General features: G+C 44.8%; 1 protein-coding gene across 4 annotated transcripts in view; it reads left to right on the forward strand.

Moving 5' to 3' along the window:
* CEP164 (centrosomal protein 164) overlaps window positions 1-19880 on the forward strand; it is a 393961-nt gene extending 374081 nt beyond the window's left edge. For all 4 annotated transcript variants that reach the window (XM_069224719.1, XM_069224720.1, XM_069224717.1 and 1 more), the window contains 5 exons: window positions 4281-4398; window positions 10143-10511; window positions 10659-10725; window positions 12330-12452; window positions 15861-19880. In XM_069224719.1, the coding sequence (XP_069080820.1) occupies window positions 4281-4398; window positions 10143-10511; window positions 10659-10725; window positions 12330-12452; window positions 15861-15957 (774 nt within the window). In that variant the 3' untranslated portion in view covers window positions 15958-19880. The remainder of the gene's footprint in view (window positions 1-4280; window positions 4399-10142; window positions 10512-10658; window positions 10726-12329; window positions 12453-15860) is intronic.
* The last annotated feature ends 515 nt before the right edge of the window (window positions 19881-20395 follow it).

Here is a 20395-nt window from a genome sequence, read left to right on the forward strand (position 1 = left end):
CAACTTCTAACACTCCGAGCCCAACACTAGATGGCGGACTTATGCAAAGCATGTGAATCTACAGCACTACATGTCACAAACAGATGTCTACTGGGTAAGGAACATTTTCCTTCTGGCTCCTTCAGCCTTGATGCGCCACATTCAAGAGTTCTGCACAACTATGCTCCAGCTCTTCAGATCTTTGCCAACTTCTGACGTGCCTTCGGGCCCTACGGAACCAAGAGGCTGTCCTCCTGGATTACCACCGGCAGGTTCACTTTTGGTGCCAGCGGGACCGTCTGAGCTGCTTTTGCCCCTAGTTCCATTACCAACGCTGCCCCTGGTGACCACCCTAATCCTGGGTATGTTGACATCAACTTTTCTGCCTGAATTTGTCACTTCGGTTGTCCTTTCCGATGCCAACTCAACTCTGGTCCAATTTCGAACTGTCACACCCGAATCAGACCTAGGTCTCAGCATTAACTTTAGGTAAACAGCATTCTCTCTACTCCATTTATGGAATGGATTTGGACAGTGATGGTGACCAGAGTTATGAGTTTGTTCAGCCCTCAACAGATGATATTTGGTATTACTTGCAAGACGCTAGTGGGCTGGTTACCTCCCTGGAATTGGGCATTTCTCTCTTATGAGGCCAGCAACAGAAGAATCAGGCTCTTACACCATGATTATCTATATGGCTTCAGAAGTGCATGACCTTCGCCTACCCACCACGGACGTGAAAACAAATGTACTGACCGAAGTTCTGCAGCCTGTCCAGACTGCTTTTGAGCCTTTTCTCCCATTCGCTGAGACCTTGACAGATACCTTTCTAGGGGGGTTGAGCTAAGCCTTATAGCAGACCTCCAGTGAAGTGTCCGATTGCCAGCTGCCACTGTCCTGCTCCTGGTGTCTCAGGCCTTTTGTCCCAACAGTCTTATGGTGCAGGTTTCCATTAGCCGGCCGAAAGGGCTTTAGAAAGGTGCCTGCGCCTGAAGTAGGATGTGGTTGCTATTTCACCTGCTTTCTAGTGCCCAAGAAAGATGGAAGCCTTTGAGCCATTTAAGATCTTTGCCTTATCTATACCTTCCTCCGGAAGGAGAAATTCAAGATGATGTCCCTGGCCCAGGTCTTGTCTGTCTTAGAACCTGGAGCCTGGATGGTGGCATTGGACCTGCAGCACACTTATTTCCATATTCCCATCCTTCCAGCCCTTCAGCGCTACTTGTGGTTCGTGGAATGGGGAAGGAGCACCATGCTGTCCCTTGGACTCACCAGCGTTCCTCGGGTGTTAATGAAAGTGAAGGTGGGCTCGCTGCAGACAGTAGTCAGTCACCTCCAAACTACAACTAACCTCCTGCCATCTTCAGGGTTTGCTCTAAATGTGCCAAAGTCACACCGAAGTCCTTTTCAGATGCTGTCCTTCTGAGCTTTCTGGACATGGTTTGACATTGTGCCTATCCCCTTCGGAAGAGAGTCCAAGCTAATAAGGATATGATCCTGATCTTTCAGTCTCAGTCCTGGATTTCAGTGAGGTGGCCTCAGAGGCTGCTAGGACTGATAGCCTCCTGCATCCTCCTGGTCGAGCACGCCAGGCGGGGTATGCAGGCTCTCCAGTGGGATCTAAAGTCCCGGTGGGCCCAACATCAAGGGAACCTCTCGACCGCATCCAGATTTCAGAGGAGACTGCCAAAGAACTGCAGTGGTAGTTACTGGATATCAATTGGGCCAGCAGCAGACCTTTCTCCCTTTCCTTCCCAGAGCTGACACAGTGGTGATCGATGCATTGCTTCTGGACTGGGGCAGCCACCTGGAAGAGGCGAAGATCAGAGACCTCTGGTCTCCGGCGTGGTCCTGACGGTTATTCAGTGAGTTCAAAGCGTGGAGAACTGCGGCGTGTCGGTTTCATCGTTGCAGACCCTTTTGTTGTATTTGGCTGGCCCCGCTACTAAAATGAGCAGCTATAGCCCCTTCAGATTCAATTTTGGAAGAGTCGATTTTTTTAGAGTAGTTAAGCGTGAGTAAATTTGGTGAGATACTCATTACAAAGAGGACATTTTGTGTACTAGTACGTTGGGATTGCCCTGATGAAGGTGGTTGTGAACAAGGGGCACTGACCCCGATGTAGGACTCCACTGAAATGCGCATCGGCTCTTTCTACAGCGAAGTTAATGAGAAAGGATATTTCAACAGTAACATTTTTAAGTTAATGATAAATGGATCATGGCTATTTTTACAGCGCAAGTTTGAAATGAATGAGAAATGGATCATACTCCTAAGATGGACTGGATGGAGTAGCATAAGTGAGCACGTGAACTGACGTTACCAGCATTGATCATTGTGATGTTCACTTTGCTAAGAAATGTTTTGATCCTTTTGTAACCACTTGAAAGACCAACTGGATTGTATTCAGCTATCAGTTGAATGTATACATGGACTATATTGGCGATTTGAGTGTGAATTGATTTGATGTTTTATGTTATATGTGTTTTGTAGATATATGGTGTTGTGTATTAGTGAAATTTCCCTTTGTGTTTCTTTGTTTGTATTCATGTTTTTGGCTTTGGGGAAGAGGGGTTTGTTGATTAAGGATTTAAATAACATATTGAATGTCTTTGAATTATATTGATATTGGTAATAGATGTTTGATTACTATCAAAGAAAGTTAATCTTCAGTGTCTGTCCGTCCTGGACCGTACTGACTGTTTATATAAAAAAAAAATGTTTGGGAGAGCGATATTTGAGTTTCCTGGCTCCATATCAACCTTCTGAAGCTGAAGGCCACCCACCTGGTGCTGAAACCCCTCTTTTTTGTCCATCAAAGGAAGGCTGGTAGAGTGATCACGGACAACACCATGCCATATGGTATTGCAACAAACAAGGTGGGGTGAGGTCACGAACCCTGTGCCAGGAGGTCTTGTGCTTCTGGGCTGGACCAGGAAAGAATTTTCATGTGATGAACCACTGGGCAGGATCGATGAATTCCAGAGCAACCGAGCTCAGCTGTCACGCTTAATTGATCACCAATGGAAGCTATGTCCACAGAGACTCAAGGTCTCTTCCACAAAGCGTAGTACCTTGACTCGGTCTCTTTGCCACCGCTCAGAGCGTGCAATGTCAGCACTTATGCCTCTTGGAGTTTCCTCTGAGACTCATTACACCTAGAGTGGAACTCAGGAGTCCCCTATACCTAACCCCTGAAAACATTTCTGCCCCAAATTCAAGATCATGACTCACTGGGCCCAAGTCATGCTATTGGCTACAGACTAGGCATTGAGACTATGGTATCCAGAACTCCTGGGCTTGAGCATCTGGCCTCTGATTAGGCTGCACCTCTGTGAGGATCTGCTGTTGCAGAAGAATAGTCAGGTTCTCCACCCCGGCTTTCGAAACTTCCACCTTCATGTGTGGAGATTGAGCAGTGACAGTTGAACACCTTCGACCTGCCTCCAAAGGTGGTTGCTGTTACCTTGGCATCCAAGCGTCCCTTGACGAAAACTGTATGCTCCTCTAGTTGGGACAAATTTTTGGTTTGGTGCAGCACATGTGGAGTCCCTGTCCTAGACATATGCCACTCCATATGTTCACAGAGATCTATTGCCTGGACATCCACATCTGACTAGAAGGGCACTTAGCCTGTTCGGTCCTGCTGGTCTTTCTGCTTTGATTACATCTACAGCACCCCTCTGTTAGTTATTACTTTGGTATTTATTGAAAGGGGGAGGAATCTGCAGCTCGAAGTCTCTATCAGAAGAACATGTTAATTACTTTTGGTGACTCTGTTTCTGGTAGAGACTCAGTGTAGCCACAGATTCCTCACTGACCCTCCAGTCCTCACCCTTCTGTGTTTGGACTGTACCCCTTAGTAAGATCCCAAGTGTAGGAATCTGCACCTTGTCTGCCAGTTTTCTTTTGGGAGTCAGCGTCTGGGGGTACAAGTTGGAAAACAGCTCACATAAGTGTATGGGAGTGGAGCCTATATAGACCCCAAACGTCCTTTCCAGAGCACAATGAAGTCTACGAAGTCACAAGGTGCCACCATTTGGCACGCAGATGTAGTATGGAAAGGTTTCCAGATCCAGTCTGGCATTTGGGGAATATTCAGAAGGTGAAGAATCTGCAGCTAGAGTCTCTACTAGAAAGAGTGTTACTGAAGATAAGTAGCTTATTCTTTACGTCTGTTTGTTGATGTATTTAAAGTTTAATTTACATTTAGTTGAAGCTTTAGGCGGGTGTGCCTGTGTCTTGTCTGATCATGGCTTCATAGAGCACTGTAAAATTTACCCTTCTGGTTCCTTTCCCAGCTCTCTGAAGAAGACACCTTGAAAGGCGCCACTGGAAAAAAAGTGGTTACATTTGATCTCAGCGATTCCGATGACACCAGCAGCTGTGTACTCAGCACTGATCTACAGCCTAACCGGTGTAAGTAATGACAGACTGCCTACATAGTTTGCTCCAGCCATCTGTCATACATTGTGCGCCCATCACATCTCACTAATTTAATGGCTGTGGTTCTCAAGAAAGGCAACAAGAGTGCAGAAGTGCATTGGCTTTTCACCATGTACTCACCTCATCTACCGTACCGGTCGCTGTATATGTAGTCCTTCTTTAGTTCCTTCTGTGGGCCTACAATCAAGGCATTAAGTATGTGTTGCATTTTTTCTGATGGATACGTCGATCTGCAGTTTATTCCCCTCTTGAATCCTTCCAGTTCCCAGAGTGGATCTGAAAACAGCTCTCCTGCTCCACCTGGTAGTGCCACAACTCTGTCTCAGCTCTGGAACCATCCGGACATAACATCAAAGTCACATCATTCACCATTCAAGAGCACTGACATCAGTTCCTTTTTTCCGCACCATGGGGCACAAATTCTGAGTTGCTGTCTCTGAGATTCTTCAACAAATACTATTTAAGTGCAGTGTTTTGTTTTGGATGTCTCCCTCAAAGTTGTCAGGCTTCAAACATTGCCCTGTTTTAGAAAGCAGATGTCGCTCTCAGAGATGCACAGCATTCACCTGTATGCCAAGACCATCTTGGAAAGGGAGGCAAAACGCTACATAGCGTAGTCTTTGGACGAGTGCTGCAGTAAAAATGCCATACCTTTTCAGGTGCCACTGCAGACCTCTGACTGACCTTCGAATAGCAAGTCCTCCCAGCAAACCTCATCTAAGGAAAGCATCTCCAACAGATAGTGTAAGTGGAGAAAAAGGGGCCCTCTGTCCTTATGGTGTCAAACCCCTTCTAGATGTAGGTGATGTGGTTGGCGGATCCACTCCCAGGCCTCAGCGTCTACCACAGTCCCAGATTTAGTCGAATAACTGTTGGTACCAGAGGAGGTCCCTTACAGTTCTGACAGTGACCACTTAACTCACCTAGATGATTGTGACATTTTCCAGAAATAACTCCCCTTCCCACCCTCTGGTACGTCTGTGGGACCTAATAAGTTTTCAAGCAAGCTGACCAACCCTCTATCACCATTCCTATCCCTGAGGTGGTCGACCCCGCTATGGTGCATCACCAGCCATAACACTTTTTTTGGCATAGGCCCTGCCTGGTGCAGCTCCACATGCACCACCGGCGCTGGTCACACAATAATGAATTTTTAGAAGGCTAAAGCCATTCTAATCAGGTCCAGATGCAAGGCGCAGCAGTCTTTGGAAGAAATGTGTTGCAGGCCCTTGCCTACTGATGTGTAGTATGGCAAACCTGGTGACATTTTCAGCTCTGACTCCTGTTCAGATGCCTTATATTGTCTGTCCAGATGATGACGACATTAGCAAGGTTGGGCCACTTCATTCTTTCTGTGAGTACTGATGCAGGTGACTATCTGACCCTCTGAAATGCTAATAAACTAAAAGCCTTCCCAGAGGTTGTTTGACTGCCCTTGGGGTTTCCAATAGAAAACATTACCTCATTTACTTTGGTCCTGATTACACCCACAGAAATCCTCTAATTATTGTTACCTGTCAAGGACGAACAAGGCTAATCTCCCCACAAAGATTCTTCAGTCAGCCTTATCTCCGATGAGCCTTTGCTTCCTTGCAGTTCGACCCCATTTTGGTATAGCTTGGGACAAGCTGGCTTCTGTATCTGTTTATTGCTAGGTTGCACATCTTCATCTCTCTGCTTGAGGCGATCCAAAATGTTTGACTGTTCATCCCTCTCCATAGAGCCTTGTGGTCCGGACCTCATCTTCTGCTAAGAAGAATTCTGTTTCCTTTTCCTCTACTCCCCGGGTAGGAGAGTATTAAGAAAATCCAGGCTATGTGACCAAAGATTCCTTTTTGGGAGACCTGCTCTGTGATTTGCTATCAACTTATCTTCTGTCCTCATTCCTTGTGGGAAATGATAAGGCGGGTTATTCTAAACATTTCCTAAAACTTCTGTGATCCTTTCGTAGAGGTTGTGCATAAGGGGCAATTTGCTCTATTCTGGATACAGTGGACTTGGTACCTCGTTTTATATGAGTTCCTCCATCATCATCCATCACCCTGCTTGAATGTGATATACAGGTTTTTCGGATGACATCCAGAGAACCATAATGGACATGCCCTCAGCGGGCATCTGCCTTTTTGTTGAAAAGGCAGAATTAGCTCTGGACAATTTTAGTCAAGGACAGGCTGTGTCTCATTCTTTTGGGCTTGGCCTCCCTTACATGCCAGTCAGTTTTATTTTCATCACCAGTACCGCAAATTCAGGGGTTACTCCCTTTTTAGAGTCATCAGCCCTCACGCCTGTGGAGCAGCCAAACAAGTTCATTCAGCTGTTTAAAGGATGTGATTGTTCCTAAGATCCCTGAAGAAAGCAGCAGCATTCTTCCTCCTCCTTTTCCCTGGCATATGTTGCTTAAACCGTACCTAAAGGAACACGTATGAGCTGGTAGAGAACCCTGGGTGTGGGGTGTACTACCATGCCAAGTACTGTCGGTTCATTACTACAGACCTTTAGGTAATCCATATCCTTCAGCAAGGCTGAGCCCTTCCCTTCCAATGCTATTTCCTTCATCCCTCATTTTTCCACAATCATCTCCAGCAACCAGGCTCTCATCTTACAGTAGAATATCATGACGTTGTGAGCAAATTTCTCTGCAAGAAGTTCAAAATGCAGTGTCTGGCACAGCTGGTGCTTGCCCATTTTCAGTTGACAACATCTTTACTGTTCGACTGGGGGTTTACTATCAGTCTCTCGCATGTTTCATTTTCTGCCTACCCAGACGTGCCCTCTTAATTGAAAGGGACCTGGACATTCTCTCCTTCAGGGCTTATCAGTCTCCTTAATGGGTTTGGGCCATTTGGGCTAGGATAATTTTATTTTGATGGAAAGCTCTTCCTCAGCCCTAAATATTCGTCAGAGTCTGGGTCTGCTTGCCCCCTACATCTTAATAGTGCCACGCTCTTGGTGACGCATGCGCATCCTAAAGTGTTGCATTAATTTCCAGTGGGCCCTGCGCTAAGTTGAACTCACACAGCATCCCGATTTCTCAGGAAGCAGCTTGGAACCTGCAGTAGTGGCTAGTGGTAGAACACCTCAGTTGTGCAAGACTTTTCTTTCCTCCTTCAACTATGGCCTTGGTAGTGGCCAATGCCACTTCCCTTGGTTGGGTGCAAACATCTCAATGTGCTGGTTATTAGAGGCTGTAGAAGCAGAAATACATAGAAGCAGAAATCCCAATGTCAACCTTCTCGAGTGATATGCCAGGCCTTTGGGGTATTTTGCCCTTTATCCTTGGTCGGTCAGTTCAGGTCTTGACAGGCAACTCAACCGCAGCGTAGTATGCCAATAAACAGTGTGGCAGCTCATACCCACAGTGTCTGACTGGCTGTGACATATTAGTTGTGCTCCCTGAATGTATGGGACATTTTTCTCAGCTGGCGCCATATTGCCTTCCATGAGTAACACCTTCACCCGAAGTTTGCCCAATCCATCTTCATCCTATGGGGCACCCCTCCGGAGGACCTTTTGCCACTCACAAAAAGCACTTCCTGCATTTCTGCACCCAGCAGGCCCTGCAGTTTTCACTAGTAGGAGGTGTTGGAGACTCGTTCAGTCTGAGGTGGAACTTCCATTTCTGTTACGCTTTTCCTCCATTTCTTATGATTCCTCTCGTTCTGCAGACGCTATTCCAGGACAGCGTGCAGATGCCCGAGGACGCACCAGATCAGCCAAAGAGTGTGCAGTATTTAGATCTTTCCATCTATTTGCCCTCCTCTTCTGCTCAGGGTGGACCTCCTCTCACAATGGGAGGGACAAGTTCTACATCTGAACCTCAAGGATTTCCATCTTCATGCCTGGAGATTGGGCAGTGATTTCTTAGATCATTTGATCTGCCTGTTGAAGTGGTGGACGTGATCTTTTCGGCTCCTCAACTCTCCATCAAATATTTATTCAGGCATTGATTTAGTTTGGTCTGTTGTTGCACTGAGGTGGGAGTTTACACCTCTCAAAATGTGATTGATGTTTTCCGTTTTCTGCTTTCTTTGCCCGTTGCCACTTTTAAGGTTTATTTATTGTTCTGTTTGACTTTTCTTTGTTTACAAGGTCTGCCACTGTGGTTTAAATTTCCATTAGTTACGCCTTTTCTGAACGGTTCATCACATTTGTTCCCTTCTTCTCCTTTTTTTTTTTTTTTGATGCTCCAAGGGGTTCTTAACTTGGTGTTCTTGATGGGTCCACCCTTTGAGACCTACAAAGTTGTACACTTTAGTTGCTTACTTTAAAGACTGTGTTCTTGATTGCTACTAGTTCCTCTTGGCATTATAGCCTGCTTCAGGCCATATTTGTTCATCCTCCATTCACCATATTATAATGTACAGGCTGGTTCTTAAGATCAACGCCCCTTTCATGCTGAACAATATTACCCATTTAATGTGGGCCAATGTATCACTCGGCCAACATTCTACCCACCTGCTCAGCACTTCAAAGGATAGGACAGCCTCTACCACCTGGATTCTTGAAGGACCCTGCGTTTTTGCATCAACATGACTTGCTAGTACCATATTGACAACTTGGCTATGCTGGCTTGAAGAAAGGCATGGGATCCTGAAGTGAACTACCGACCGCTGGATTGTGCTCTACATCAAAATCTGCAAAGCTGTTACCAAGGAGGAGCCTCCTTAGAAAAGTGGAGCCTGTTCTTCCAGGACAAAGGCCCTTAATTCAGCTCTGTCAAGAGGTATTCCTGTCCTTGAGATCTGCTGGGTGGATACATGGGCTTCGGTTTACACCTTCATCAGCATTATAGGCTAACGTTTCTTACATTCAATCCTGATATTTGTGGCAGATGCTCTATTTACCTACAGATTGCTGATCGATCCCACTAACCTCTCTATTCTGAGGAGTGGTTGTGCATCTGTTAACAAAAAGGTCCCAGTTAATTCAAGCAGTTCAACTTCTGTCAGTCTCTGCAGCCTCATCTCCACCTCAGACTGTGGAAAAATGAATGGGCAACTGACGACAGTGTGCATTTCTATGATGTCCTATCTGGGTTGGTTTTGGTGCCAAGGTGGAGTTGTGGTGACGCTTCAGGTGCAGGGGTGCTTTTGCAGTTTTTGGATCCAGGTAGGCACTTGATTTGATGCAAGAGATGACGAATCTGCAGGCAGATAAGAGTATCCACCAGATTGATCATTACACATTTAACTTATTTACATAGCACAAGCCTACCTGGAGAGCATTATATATGGGAAAAGAATCAGTTTCAGACTGTGCATGTGAAGTGTGATTTTACCTTTTTGCAGTGCATGTTTAAATTACATTTGTACAAATTTAAGACACTGACACGATGATTTGAACAGAATCACTGCATGTAGTTTTCCTTTACCACTCACCCTCTGCTCACCACTTAAGGCCTGCCGAGTCCCCTAACTACTTAACCTTAGTCCTTTTGTAGAGCCTGCTTCAGACACCCCATGAAATCTCACTGTCCATCTACATGTGAAGCTCATCTGTAGGGCTTGCCACCATGATCAGCCCAAAGTGTGTGGCCAGTCTTGAGTTCTCTTTCTGAACTCCCGATAGATACTAAAGTAAGTAACCTTTTTAGGTGTGTCTGATACCCACATGTAGGTACTTTATATAAGTGATGTTCTCATTGGGGTGCTAGCTGCGTGCAGTAGCCAAGGACTGGTATTAAAAGCTTCACTTCACACAAATTCTTCTTTCCTCAGATGAGCTGCCCGCGGAGCTTCAGTTTCCTCAACGCAACAAGGTGCAGTATCTGAGCGATTCTCTTCAGCGGATCACCAGTGAATTAAATGGGGTGCTGAGTATTCTGGGGTCTCTCAGCCATCCTGGCTTGCCCACCTATACCTCATCACCAATTCAAGTGCCTCCTGCTCCTCCCACTGGGCTACCCTTATCCACCTACACATCACTGGCCCGGGCTCAGGCTGCCACTGGGTCCTTCCCACCCCCCCATGTTGGTGTCCCGCTCTCAAGCAAGTGGGCTTGGTCCCCAGCATTGAACACTAGTGTGGCCTCTGCATCTCAGTCTGTGGACACCATCCTAATGGAGAAATGGCGCAAGTACTTCCCAGGTAAGCTGCTCAAGTTACTCCATAAGATTGGCTGTGTATGTGCATCTCAACAAGATGCTAAGATGGTGTTTGTCATTATTGCTATATGTATAGTATCCCTGGGTGAGATGGCACTCCTAGCCCGCTTGTGATCTCTGTCTCTTTCAGGTGGGATTCCTTCACTCAGTGGAAGCCCAGCGCCCTTGGAGAGTAACCTGGGATACATATCCGCAAGGTAGGTGATATTCAAGTGGGATGGGTGGGTACAGAATTCACAGGCGCTTAATGGGTCTGTGTGAGTGGACACTAGCCACATGTCACTGACCTGCAGCAACCTAAGCAGACCTATGGCTCGGTCTCAGAACCCCAAGGAAGACAAGTGTAACAGATACGGACCACCACAGACTGTTGAGTAGCACAGTCAAAGACCATTGTGAGCACATTGACAGTGCAGGCTTCCGGCATGTGTAAAGCTGCCCTTCCTCCCAGGATATATCTAGGCGTTGTTCAAAAGTGGCAGCCTATGGACTGCTCACCTCCTACATATGATTTGAAAGTGAGTCAGAGTTACAATTGGTAGATGTCCCTTGCTCTGTTGCTATGTAACAGTGAGTTGCTAAAAAACAGGGGGTGATGATCCAGTCCTGGGAGGTAATCTGACAACTGGTCAGTTTGACTGCAATGGAAGATTGCACTGTCTTGAATGTCACCATCTGTAATGTTGAGTGCACAGCCTATCCTAATCAGTCATCTCACAGTTTGTCCAGTTCACAGGGTCGAATGTGTAGACCTATGTCATTTGTAAATCGCACCTTGTTCAACCTAGTGGTTGAAGCTTTATTATTATTTTTTTTTAAAGGTGCTAATGACTGGTTATTCTATTACCCCCACCACCTGGTACATTGTGCACCACACTTCCCGGAGAGCCAGCATCCGTATGCTGATGGTGTTGTCCTGGATGCTGTCTGAATATGTTCCAGAGTGCCAGTCACTGTGTCTGTGACACAGTATCCCACTGATTGATGTGTTTGGATTAATGGCAAACGAAAACTGAGAAACCATATTGGAGGAAACCCAATAATGGAAAAACAATTTTAAGGAAAAAAACTTTTAAGAAAATGCAAAACAAATCGAAAATTAAAGAAATATTTTAAAGGAAAGGCAATTTTAAGGAAAACCCCAAGTTACATTAAACTTGGGTAGAGTTAAGGTCTACTGTGGTGTTTTTGGGTTCAGGGATGAGTAATGTTTAGGGTGATGAGGGATATTTAGAGATCAGGAATAATTGGAGCTCAGGCATAGAAAGGGTTTTTTAGGGTTTAGAGATGGGTGGAGTGTAGGGGTGGTGAGGGATTTTTTGAGTTCACGGTTGAGTGGTGTTTAGGTGTGTGAGTTGGTTTTACAGATAGGTGGAGTGTAAGGGTGTTGAGGGGTTTTAGCATTCATGGATAGGCCGAGTTTTAGGCCGGTGAGGGTTTTTAAGGATCAATTATGGTTGAAAAGGGGTTTTTAGGCTTCACGAATCGGTGAAGTTAGTAGTAATGAGTGATTTTATGGTTCATGGACGGTGGATTTTCGGGGTAGAAAAGGCTACAGGCTTCAGGGATGAGTGTAGTTTAGGTGTGGTGAGGAGTTTTAATAAATTGGTTTCTATGAAAAGGTAAATGCCATTCATTCCGAAAATTTCCATTAACAGTTTAGATGAAATGGTTTCTCAGTAATGGTATTCTATGAAATTGTTTTTCTATGAAATTACATACAACCCTCACTGGTGTGCAAATCATTTCCAACTCACTCTGAAGATGGATTTTCATTTGTTGTGTCTTTTCCTTTTGGCAGTGAACAGCTACGCCTCTTGCATCACTCCCAGCTCAGGATCCCTGAGAATGACCGGCATACTGTCCAGGGAATGATTGACTCCAACAAGCGGTGGCTGGAAAACTTCAAGAATGACCCCAAGGTGTATCCTTTGATGGCTGTGTGACTGTATGATGCTTAGGCACTCCAGCCAAGTGGAACTCATGTGCTGACTACGGTGATACTTTACATAAAGTATGCATTTACAGTCCTTGCATCGTGCACCTCGCCTCCATCTGATCTTACTCTCTACTTAGTAGACATCTTGGCTATGTGCCTTCTGTCCCTTCTTCCTACATACTCTCCTACCCATCTGTGGTTGCAGCCACAAAACCCAGAAACACCTATCACACAATACATTTGAAATGAACACTTTTTGATTAAATTGTATGTTGCGAAAGGTGTATGATTACACAAGGTTCCCGCAGCCACAAGACCCCTTTAGGTTAGTCTCTCCTCCATCCCCCAAACATTCATTCCAAGTGTAATTGAAATTCCAGTTCAGGCACAAACTCCTGTTTTAGCTGACTGGATAACTCTGGATGGACCATGCCAACAATTTTTTTTTTGCATGCTTGATTTATGCCTGGTAAAATTTGCTCAAATCTTGCAGGCAAAAAGCATACGTTTTGAGTTTGTCCACCTCGAATAGTATAAATGCAGCACCCAATAAATGGGTGCATTGTCACTCTTTTGGCCCAAGATTGAGCATGAGCTGAGAGTTTTTGGGGCCTTGGGCACAGAAATATTTGGGGTCTCCGGTTCAGATCACTTATGCCTTATTACAGGTCACTCGGAAATTTGTGGTAATACTTCACCTGGTAAATACTTAAACCCCAGGTGTGATAGTTACCTTGGGATTTATTACTACATCATTTGAGGTATAGAAATTTTGACGGATGCATTTCCCATACGTGTATTTGGACAGGTTTTACCTGTGTAAAATATTTTCGGCAAAATACGGGTGCAGGTTTCACTGTGAAAATCTGAATCCTGATTCAGGTGGAAACTCCTGAGTCAGAATTATGAGAGGAGTTGTAATGAAGCATTGAACTTGTTACACAAATTCATGATCCGGGAAACGCTTCCAGGTGGGGACTCAGGAAGGCCTCAAGGTCGACTGACCTAGAAGACCAATTAGAACGTCCTGATAATTATAACTCCAATCGTTGATACTAAGGAGGTTTCATTCACTGCAGCAAACCCGTATTATATTTCAATTGTTCATGAACATTTTCGTGAACAATGTACTGTTCAGAAACACTACTTGGGTCACTATAGTTGTCACATGCCCCGATTTGTGAGAACTCGGGCTGTGACTAGGAATCGTTCGCTTTCAGCAGCAGAGTAAACCCCCAGGTGACAGATCTCGCCACATGTGCAGCTGCCCTACAGACCGCTGCGGAGCTTGCAAGCAAGGCAGACATCGAAGGCCAGGCCTCAGCTCTTCCACTGGTTACAACGAATGCTCCTGCTCACAGTGGTGTAGCCGCTGGGTCCTAATGGAAATAATGGAAAAAGGCGTTCACTTTAACTGCTTTGGTGGCTTACAGAGTCCATAAAGGATCAGCAGACTGATGTCTGACAGCAGATCTATCCCACAGGTTATGGAGATGTGTCAGGCGCCTCGGCTCACACAGACTTTAGAGGCTCTAACCGCAGAGTTTTACGATAACAGAGATACACAAGGTGCCCATCTGACTGAAAAGGTCATGGCTCTGACAGCAGAAGTATCCCTCAGGGCACAGAGACCATCCAGTCTCAGGCAAAATAATTTTCCACCGACTACAAAAAAAATTACTAGCTTCTTTCTTATGTTACATATTTCATACTGATGGGATCAGGCATTTGATAGACAAACTGGCCCTCCTGTGACACGGGTTTCACAAGATCAGGTCTTTGACACCAGCGCTATACCACAGTGGAACTAGATCTTACAGGTCAGACGTGATTGAAGAACTGTTAAGTATACAGAAACTCAGCAGCAGAACTATTCCTCGGAACCCTTGATCATCTTGGTGGGTGGCAGTAATCCGTAAAGCTAAAAAGGTCTTGCATGCCTATGATTCAGACAGAACTACTCACCAGGCTATACAGATTCTCAGGCTCCTGACAGCAAACCTATCAGGTTACTTCACTCTTAAAATCTTAAATTGCAGACTCACAGAAAAACGGAATAAACAGATCTCAGGGGCAGAGGTGTCTGACACAAAAGTGTCTCCTACAGGCTAAGGTTTCAGACTGCTGGAAAATAACTATAAAGTGGTCAAACGGATCGAACACGGCCGGATTTCGGAGAGGATAGGTACCTCTAGTTTAAAAATTATTTATTTAGCATCAGACACCCGATAGCAATGTTGTAAACTTGAGTTAGGCATTATTACTAGGTGTGCTTCTGAGCAAAACCATACGTCCATTTACATAAAGGGTACTTGCTCACATCACAGGCTTGAAAGCTATCCTTCCTATTATGAGAAACTATCATACTTAGGACAGAAAACGAGTGACTCAGCAGTTGGCGCAGCTCTTACAGGTAGAATCGAAGGAACTCCATTATAGACACCCCCCCCCCCCCCCCCGAACAGGTAATTAAAAAACTCCAGCTGCTGTCAGGTAAAATAGCAACAGCGCAGGCTTCCCCTGCACACACAGAAAGGCGCAGCATAGGGGTTAACAGCGCAGGCTTAGCTCGCACACAGAACAGTGCAGGCCTGGTCAAGCGCGGAGCCAGCGGGGTGGAGCAGATAACCTGCACCCCGTAGTGAGGAGCAGCTCTGCCTCATCGCACACAACAGGCAGCAGCAGGAACTTCCTGCAAAGAGCAAGCCACCTCACACATCTACATGCGAGTCCGCCCTGCAGGCGTCCCCAAGGTCGCAGAACAGAGCGCACGTGGTGGCGTTCACGTCTCTGGGCAGCATTTCTACCCCACACTAGCCCGCACACACTTCTCTTCTTAACAAGGGTGGCATGGCTGTGGACTTCAGTGCGAGCCAGGCTGAGGCCTCATCCGTTCGGGTGTGCGCCTCTTCTTCCAGGCCGGGACAGATTGCATGCCTTAATTTGTGTAGACTTTGTAACGCTCCCTGCTGGGTTCATTGCGCTATCTATCATCTTAGTAAAAGCTGCCACAATAATAATGTAAAAAGTACAGAAATAAGAAGCAGCTAAATGTTAATAAATGAATGCTGTGCATGAGAGTGACTCGCAGGTCTGTGTTATGATATTCAAAATTTGCATAACAGAGTGCTACATAAATACAATGTGTGTTTTTGTTATTTTATGCTAGATCTCAAAGGCCAGGGTCATGGGCGATTGTCCACTCTGCCCATTAATTAACGGGACTGTTTGGGCACTGGTGATGAAGTGCTTCCTTTGCGTTCCACGCTTGTGAAACAATGTGATGCGCACATGATCACCCTCTTGTGTCATATCTCTGTCGCGAGCGATCAGACGCTGATGTGTTCATTCAGCAGTTCCTTGTATCTTGGGTTTTCCTTAACCGAGTGCCAGTCCGCTCTTCGCAAGGACGGGCAAGACGCCGGGCAGCCCAGGCGTGCTGCAGCTGGGCCTGGACGAGAATAACCAGATCAAGGTGTATCACTACTGAGGGTGCGCGTGGACACTGACGGAACGGAAATGACGGCTTCCGCGCCTCCCCGGTGGACCTCCAGTGCGGAGACAGCTGGACACATGCCACCAAGCTTCCCAGCCCTCACATAAAAGCCTACACTCTATTTTTCCCACAAAAGTCTTGGCTTGTTTTTACTGGTTCTTGAAGAGTTTTTAATGGTTCGGGACCCTATATCCAGTTTTAAAGAGTCTCACAGATGGCTAGCTAATTTTATGAAATAATCAAATGTTTGAGGTGAGTTATGCACCGGTCAGCACTGAAGCTATTGTCGAGTCGGGAGTGAGCCTGGCTCAAAGTTTGTACCACCCAAATAATTCACCTGCAGGGCTTCCGGTTGGTGCATTCCTGATCCAGCCACACAATAAAGGCGCTTTCCTACTTCTGTGACACCACCACTGAGTCGACACATGCAAACTCAACTCTGGTGGTGGATCTATAAATACCTTTAAGCCATATTGGCTAGAAAGTGGCTACTTTAATCATAACTACCTGCTGTCATGATTGTCTTTTGAGTAGCTCGTGCCTGTATCTGTTTTCTTGTGATCAGACAATCGAGACGGGACTAGTGTTCCCACTAGGCTGCAGTGTAGAATGACCAATAGAAGTTGTTTTAATCTTGACAGGGTAGTGCGGCAAGAGTCAATGGGGCTCTCCCTCCCACGGATGTTAGAATGGAGGTGTTTCACTGTTCACTGATGCCTACCTCAGACAAGGATGCAGGCTGTCTCACCAGCTTGTTCCTGTATCCTCCAGGTAATGGGTGCCCTCTGGGGTGGATCTTGGCACAAGACATTTGTAAGCGTCTTTTTACCTCTGAAGTCCATGTTGGAGTCTTGAGTGGATCCCCTGAGCCAAGTGGTTTGCACCAGCATTTGCACAAATTGATCAATAACATCCTTCAGTTAGGACATCAGCAGCACGTGCCACATGGAGGCAAACCATTATCGTTGCCGAATCTTCAGTGCTAGAGCCTTTAATGTGTTTGCCTTTTTTTTAATTATGCATACATAAGTTTGGTAAAATTATCGATCACATCAAACATACCTATGTGTTAAAAATAAACTATATTTTTACTTGTGTAACAACACATCCTTAGCAAATGAGAATTACTTTTGTATTCATCATACATTATTTCACGCCCAACTTCCAAAGTAGGGGGTGAGAAACTGCCTATCCAGTATCTTTAGATAACTCAACTGGATACAATACACCAGGGTATCAAGGAGTCCAACAAACCAAATGTGCATTAGATGAGGATATGTGTTTTTTGTTAGAAACCACAGGTCTCACCTGCTGCAGGTAAGTACGTGCAGGCATTTTGTTACTACACAGGTGGGCTAATTACAGTAGATTTGTACTTAGCCCATCTAATTAGCCCATCTATGTAAGAATACCCCTCAAGTATTTTCGTTTCAAGTGGCATCTGTGATAAATATTGTAAAGCTTTTCCTCTCTGTGCAGATTCAAGACCAGTTGTGTAGATTAATTGATGGTAGGATAGTCTGACATCACTAAATACTGGGTTGATTCCTCTCCTTACCTGGACTCCTGGGTTCTCACCATCTGGGTGGTGCCACACGTCAGAGGGTCCCAGGACCCCTGTCTCCATTGTGCATGTGAATGAAAAAGAAAGGCGTTTTTTGTGCCAGAACACTTTTGGTTGCAAAAGCCCCTTGGAACATTCTGTATATGTTGGTCTGTTTGCTTTCCCCATCTTTTGAACCTTTTTCAATAATTCTATTAGGTTATAACCCAAAGAAAACCGCCCATTTCCTATTTCAATTTCCATAAACACACAGGTAAGTTGCGGAGGACGGGGAGCAGCTGATAGATTTCTAGTACCGCTGCACTCTTGGTCCTCCTCTCATTTTTGCACAACCAAACCACCTTCCTGGTGAATGTTGCACTTTATAAATCCTCCTAATGGAGCGTGAATTGACTGGAGGCAATGTTTGGTGAAAAGTAAGCGTTTACAACTGAGAACCCTGAAATACAGTTATGTGTATCCTAGTTGGAGATGTTAGCAATCAAGAGATCAAGATCTCAACTGACTCATCAAGTGCTGCACCAGTCTTGGCCCTGCAGGTATTTGTGTGACCAGGGGAACCCAGGATGTCCGGAAAGCAAGCCTCTGCAAAGGGTTACGCTCCAAGTTAGGCCCCAGGATTACTGGTGCACTTCCCTGATGTCTGCGGTGCCAACTTAACCATGTTTGCTTAAAGCTGTCTGTAGTTTCAGTGCCACTGAGCGCCTTAACTGGGAGGGTAAAGTCCAAAGCTAGATTTCAGTGTAAGATGAGTTTTCATCCTATTCCTCAAATTGTATGTGTGTGAAAGGGCCACTAATTGAAAACGGGTGCTCGGAGCTCACAAAAGAAGGCAGGGTTTCTTATTGTAGTTCAAATGGTAAATCTTTGCAAAGCCTACAGTTCTTCAGTCAATTTTTTAGATTTGTAGATTACTTTTATGTATTATTTCTGTATTTTGAAGGTCAGAAATTAATTCAAAGCACTGCAGACTGACGAGTCTGTGAGGGTGGGGGGGGGGTCCCATTTTGTTTAGAAAAAAACAGATTCCTCTGAAAATAAGTCCCTAATATAAATTTATAAGGGAATAGTTATTTTCTATGTTCTTATTAATGAAAGATATATTTGACGTTTGTTCTCTAAACTTTCGACCATATTGTTTATGCTTCTAACCATATAACTTTCTTAACAAAACAAGGATAGGGAGCTCAAAATATTTGCGGTTTCTCATCAGTGAAGCTGTGCGACTAGTTGAGGGTCTTGTTACTACTTAAGTTGAAAGCAAATCAAGATTTTGTGTAGCAATAAACCATTATGGGCAAAGGCTGTATTACCACAGTCCATAGTAAAAGCGAGTTTCTGAAAGTGAAACAAAAGTAAATAGAATCCAATACAAACCATTTCTTTGGTGTGTATGAGTGTTAAGAATACTTCACTAGTGGTTGTAATAATGGTAGTATGGCTTGAAGCATTAAAGCAACCTCTAAATAGGTTATTGGCAGAACAAATATACACTTCAAATTTATTTTTTGAAATAGGAAACTCCAACGTAACCCAAATACATGTTTTTTCAGTGATGAGCAGCACTAGTTTTTATAAAGTTTTTATGAACTTGGTAATATGAAATACTAGTCCCAAAGTTGTTCACCGGTGGTAACGTGAATCGCATCTAATCTGTATGGGAGTCCATACTTGCTGTTGGTAATCGAGCCTTCCAGTGCTCTGACAACTCAAGTGGTATCCAAGGAGGGTTTGTCCCCTTTGGTAGTGTGCACACTTTTTTTAAACAAATTGTATTTCTGTATACTTGAGTTCTGAAGTAATTTCAAACAAAGTATTCTTCACATTGCCTGCATTTCTCAAAGTATTGCTTTGCAGTTTAGTGAGTTTCATCCATTTGAAAAGTGTCAGTCCCTTGACTTTGTTTCTGCCTCGTAAGGTAACCTGACAGTCATCCCAGTTGTTGAGTTTGAGCTCTCAGGTCATCTGTCCAACGACTGCTTCATGTGTAGAGGTGCTGCAGTGTTAATATGCTGCTCCCAACCCCAAACATCCAAAGTAACTGCAAACTACAGGGCAAGTATTCACCCCCTACCCTTTTACGAACACTGTCCCCAGCAAGGAACCCAAGGATAGCAACACTCACGAGTGAGCTAATGCTGCTAGCAACGTCCCCTTGCAAAAAAACAGGAAACTACTTCAAACCTTGAACTGTATCGGTGCCGCCATCACAACTCTGTAAAAAGCAAAGAAAGTTATATTTTATTTACACAATATTTTATCTTCGTGTCTGTTTTTTTGTAAATATATTTGATAATGTAGATCTGTTTTGTATGCAATAAACCCTGTACAACCTTACAGTTTTCACAGCAAAGGCCGTTAGTGTCTTTATTTGTTGGTGTCAGAAGAGTGTGATGTTTGGAGAAATGGTCGGGTGGGGGCTATCATTATATTTTGCAGTGGGTGGTATCAACCCTCCTGAGAGAAATGGGTGGCACTGATCTAGGAAGTGACTTGTCTTAATTTTCTGAAAGCACTTGTGAGGCCTGTTTTCCATGGCCTGCACGACTAACTGGTTTAATGCAATCCTTGCAACAAGCATTGCTATAGTCCCTGAAAATGCAGTAACTGCATACTAACTACTGCAGTTACTGAAATTCTGAGGGCTGTTTTTAGTATTTTAACTTTGAAGGGATTGTAAAGTTAAACAGTCGAGGCTTCTTCTTGGAGGTTGGACTTTTGAAAGAACATCCAGTTCCTGAAGTAAACACACATTACTTGCAATAAATAGATTGTACAAGCAGTGTTTTTTCTTTTCAGAAACAATGAATAAGACTTGTATTAAATAAACATTTGCAGTAACTTTGAGAAATTTTGTGGCAAGTAGAT

Source organism: Pleurodeles waltl, chromosome 3_1 (genome assembly GCF_031143425.1).
Source record: "Pleurodeles waltl isolate 20211129_DDA chromosome 3_1, aPleWal1.hap1.20221129, whole genome shotgun sequence".
Lineage (NCBI taxonomy): Eukaryota > Metazoa > Chordata > Amphibia > Caudata > Salamandridae > Pleurodeles > Pleurodeles waltl.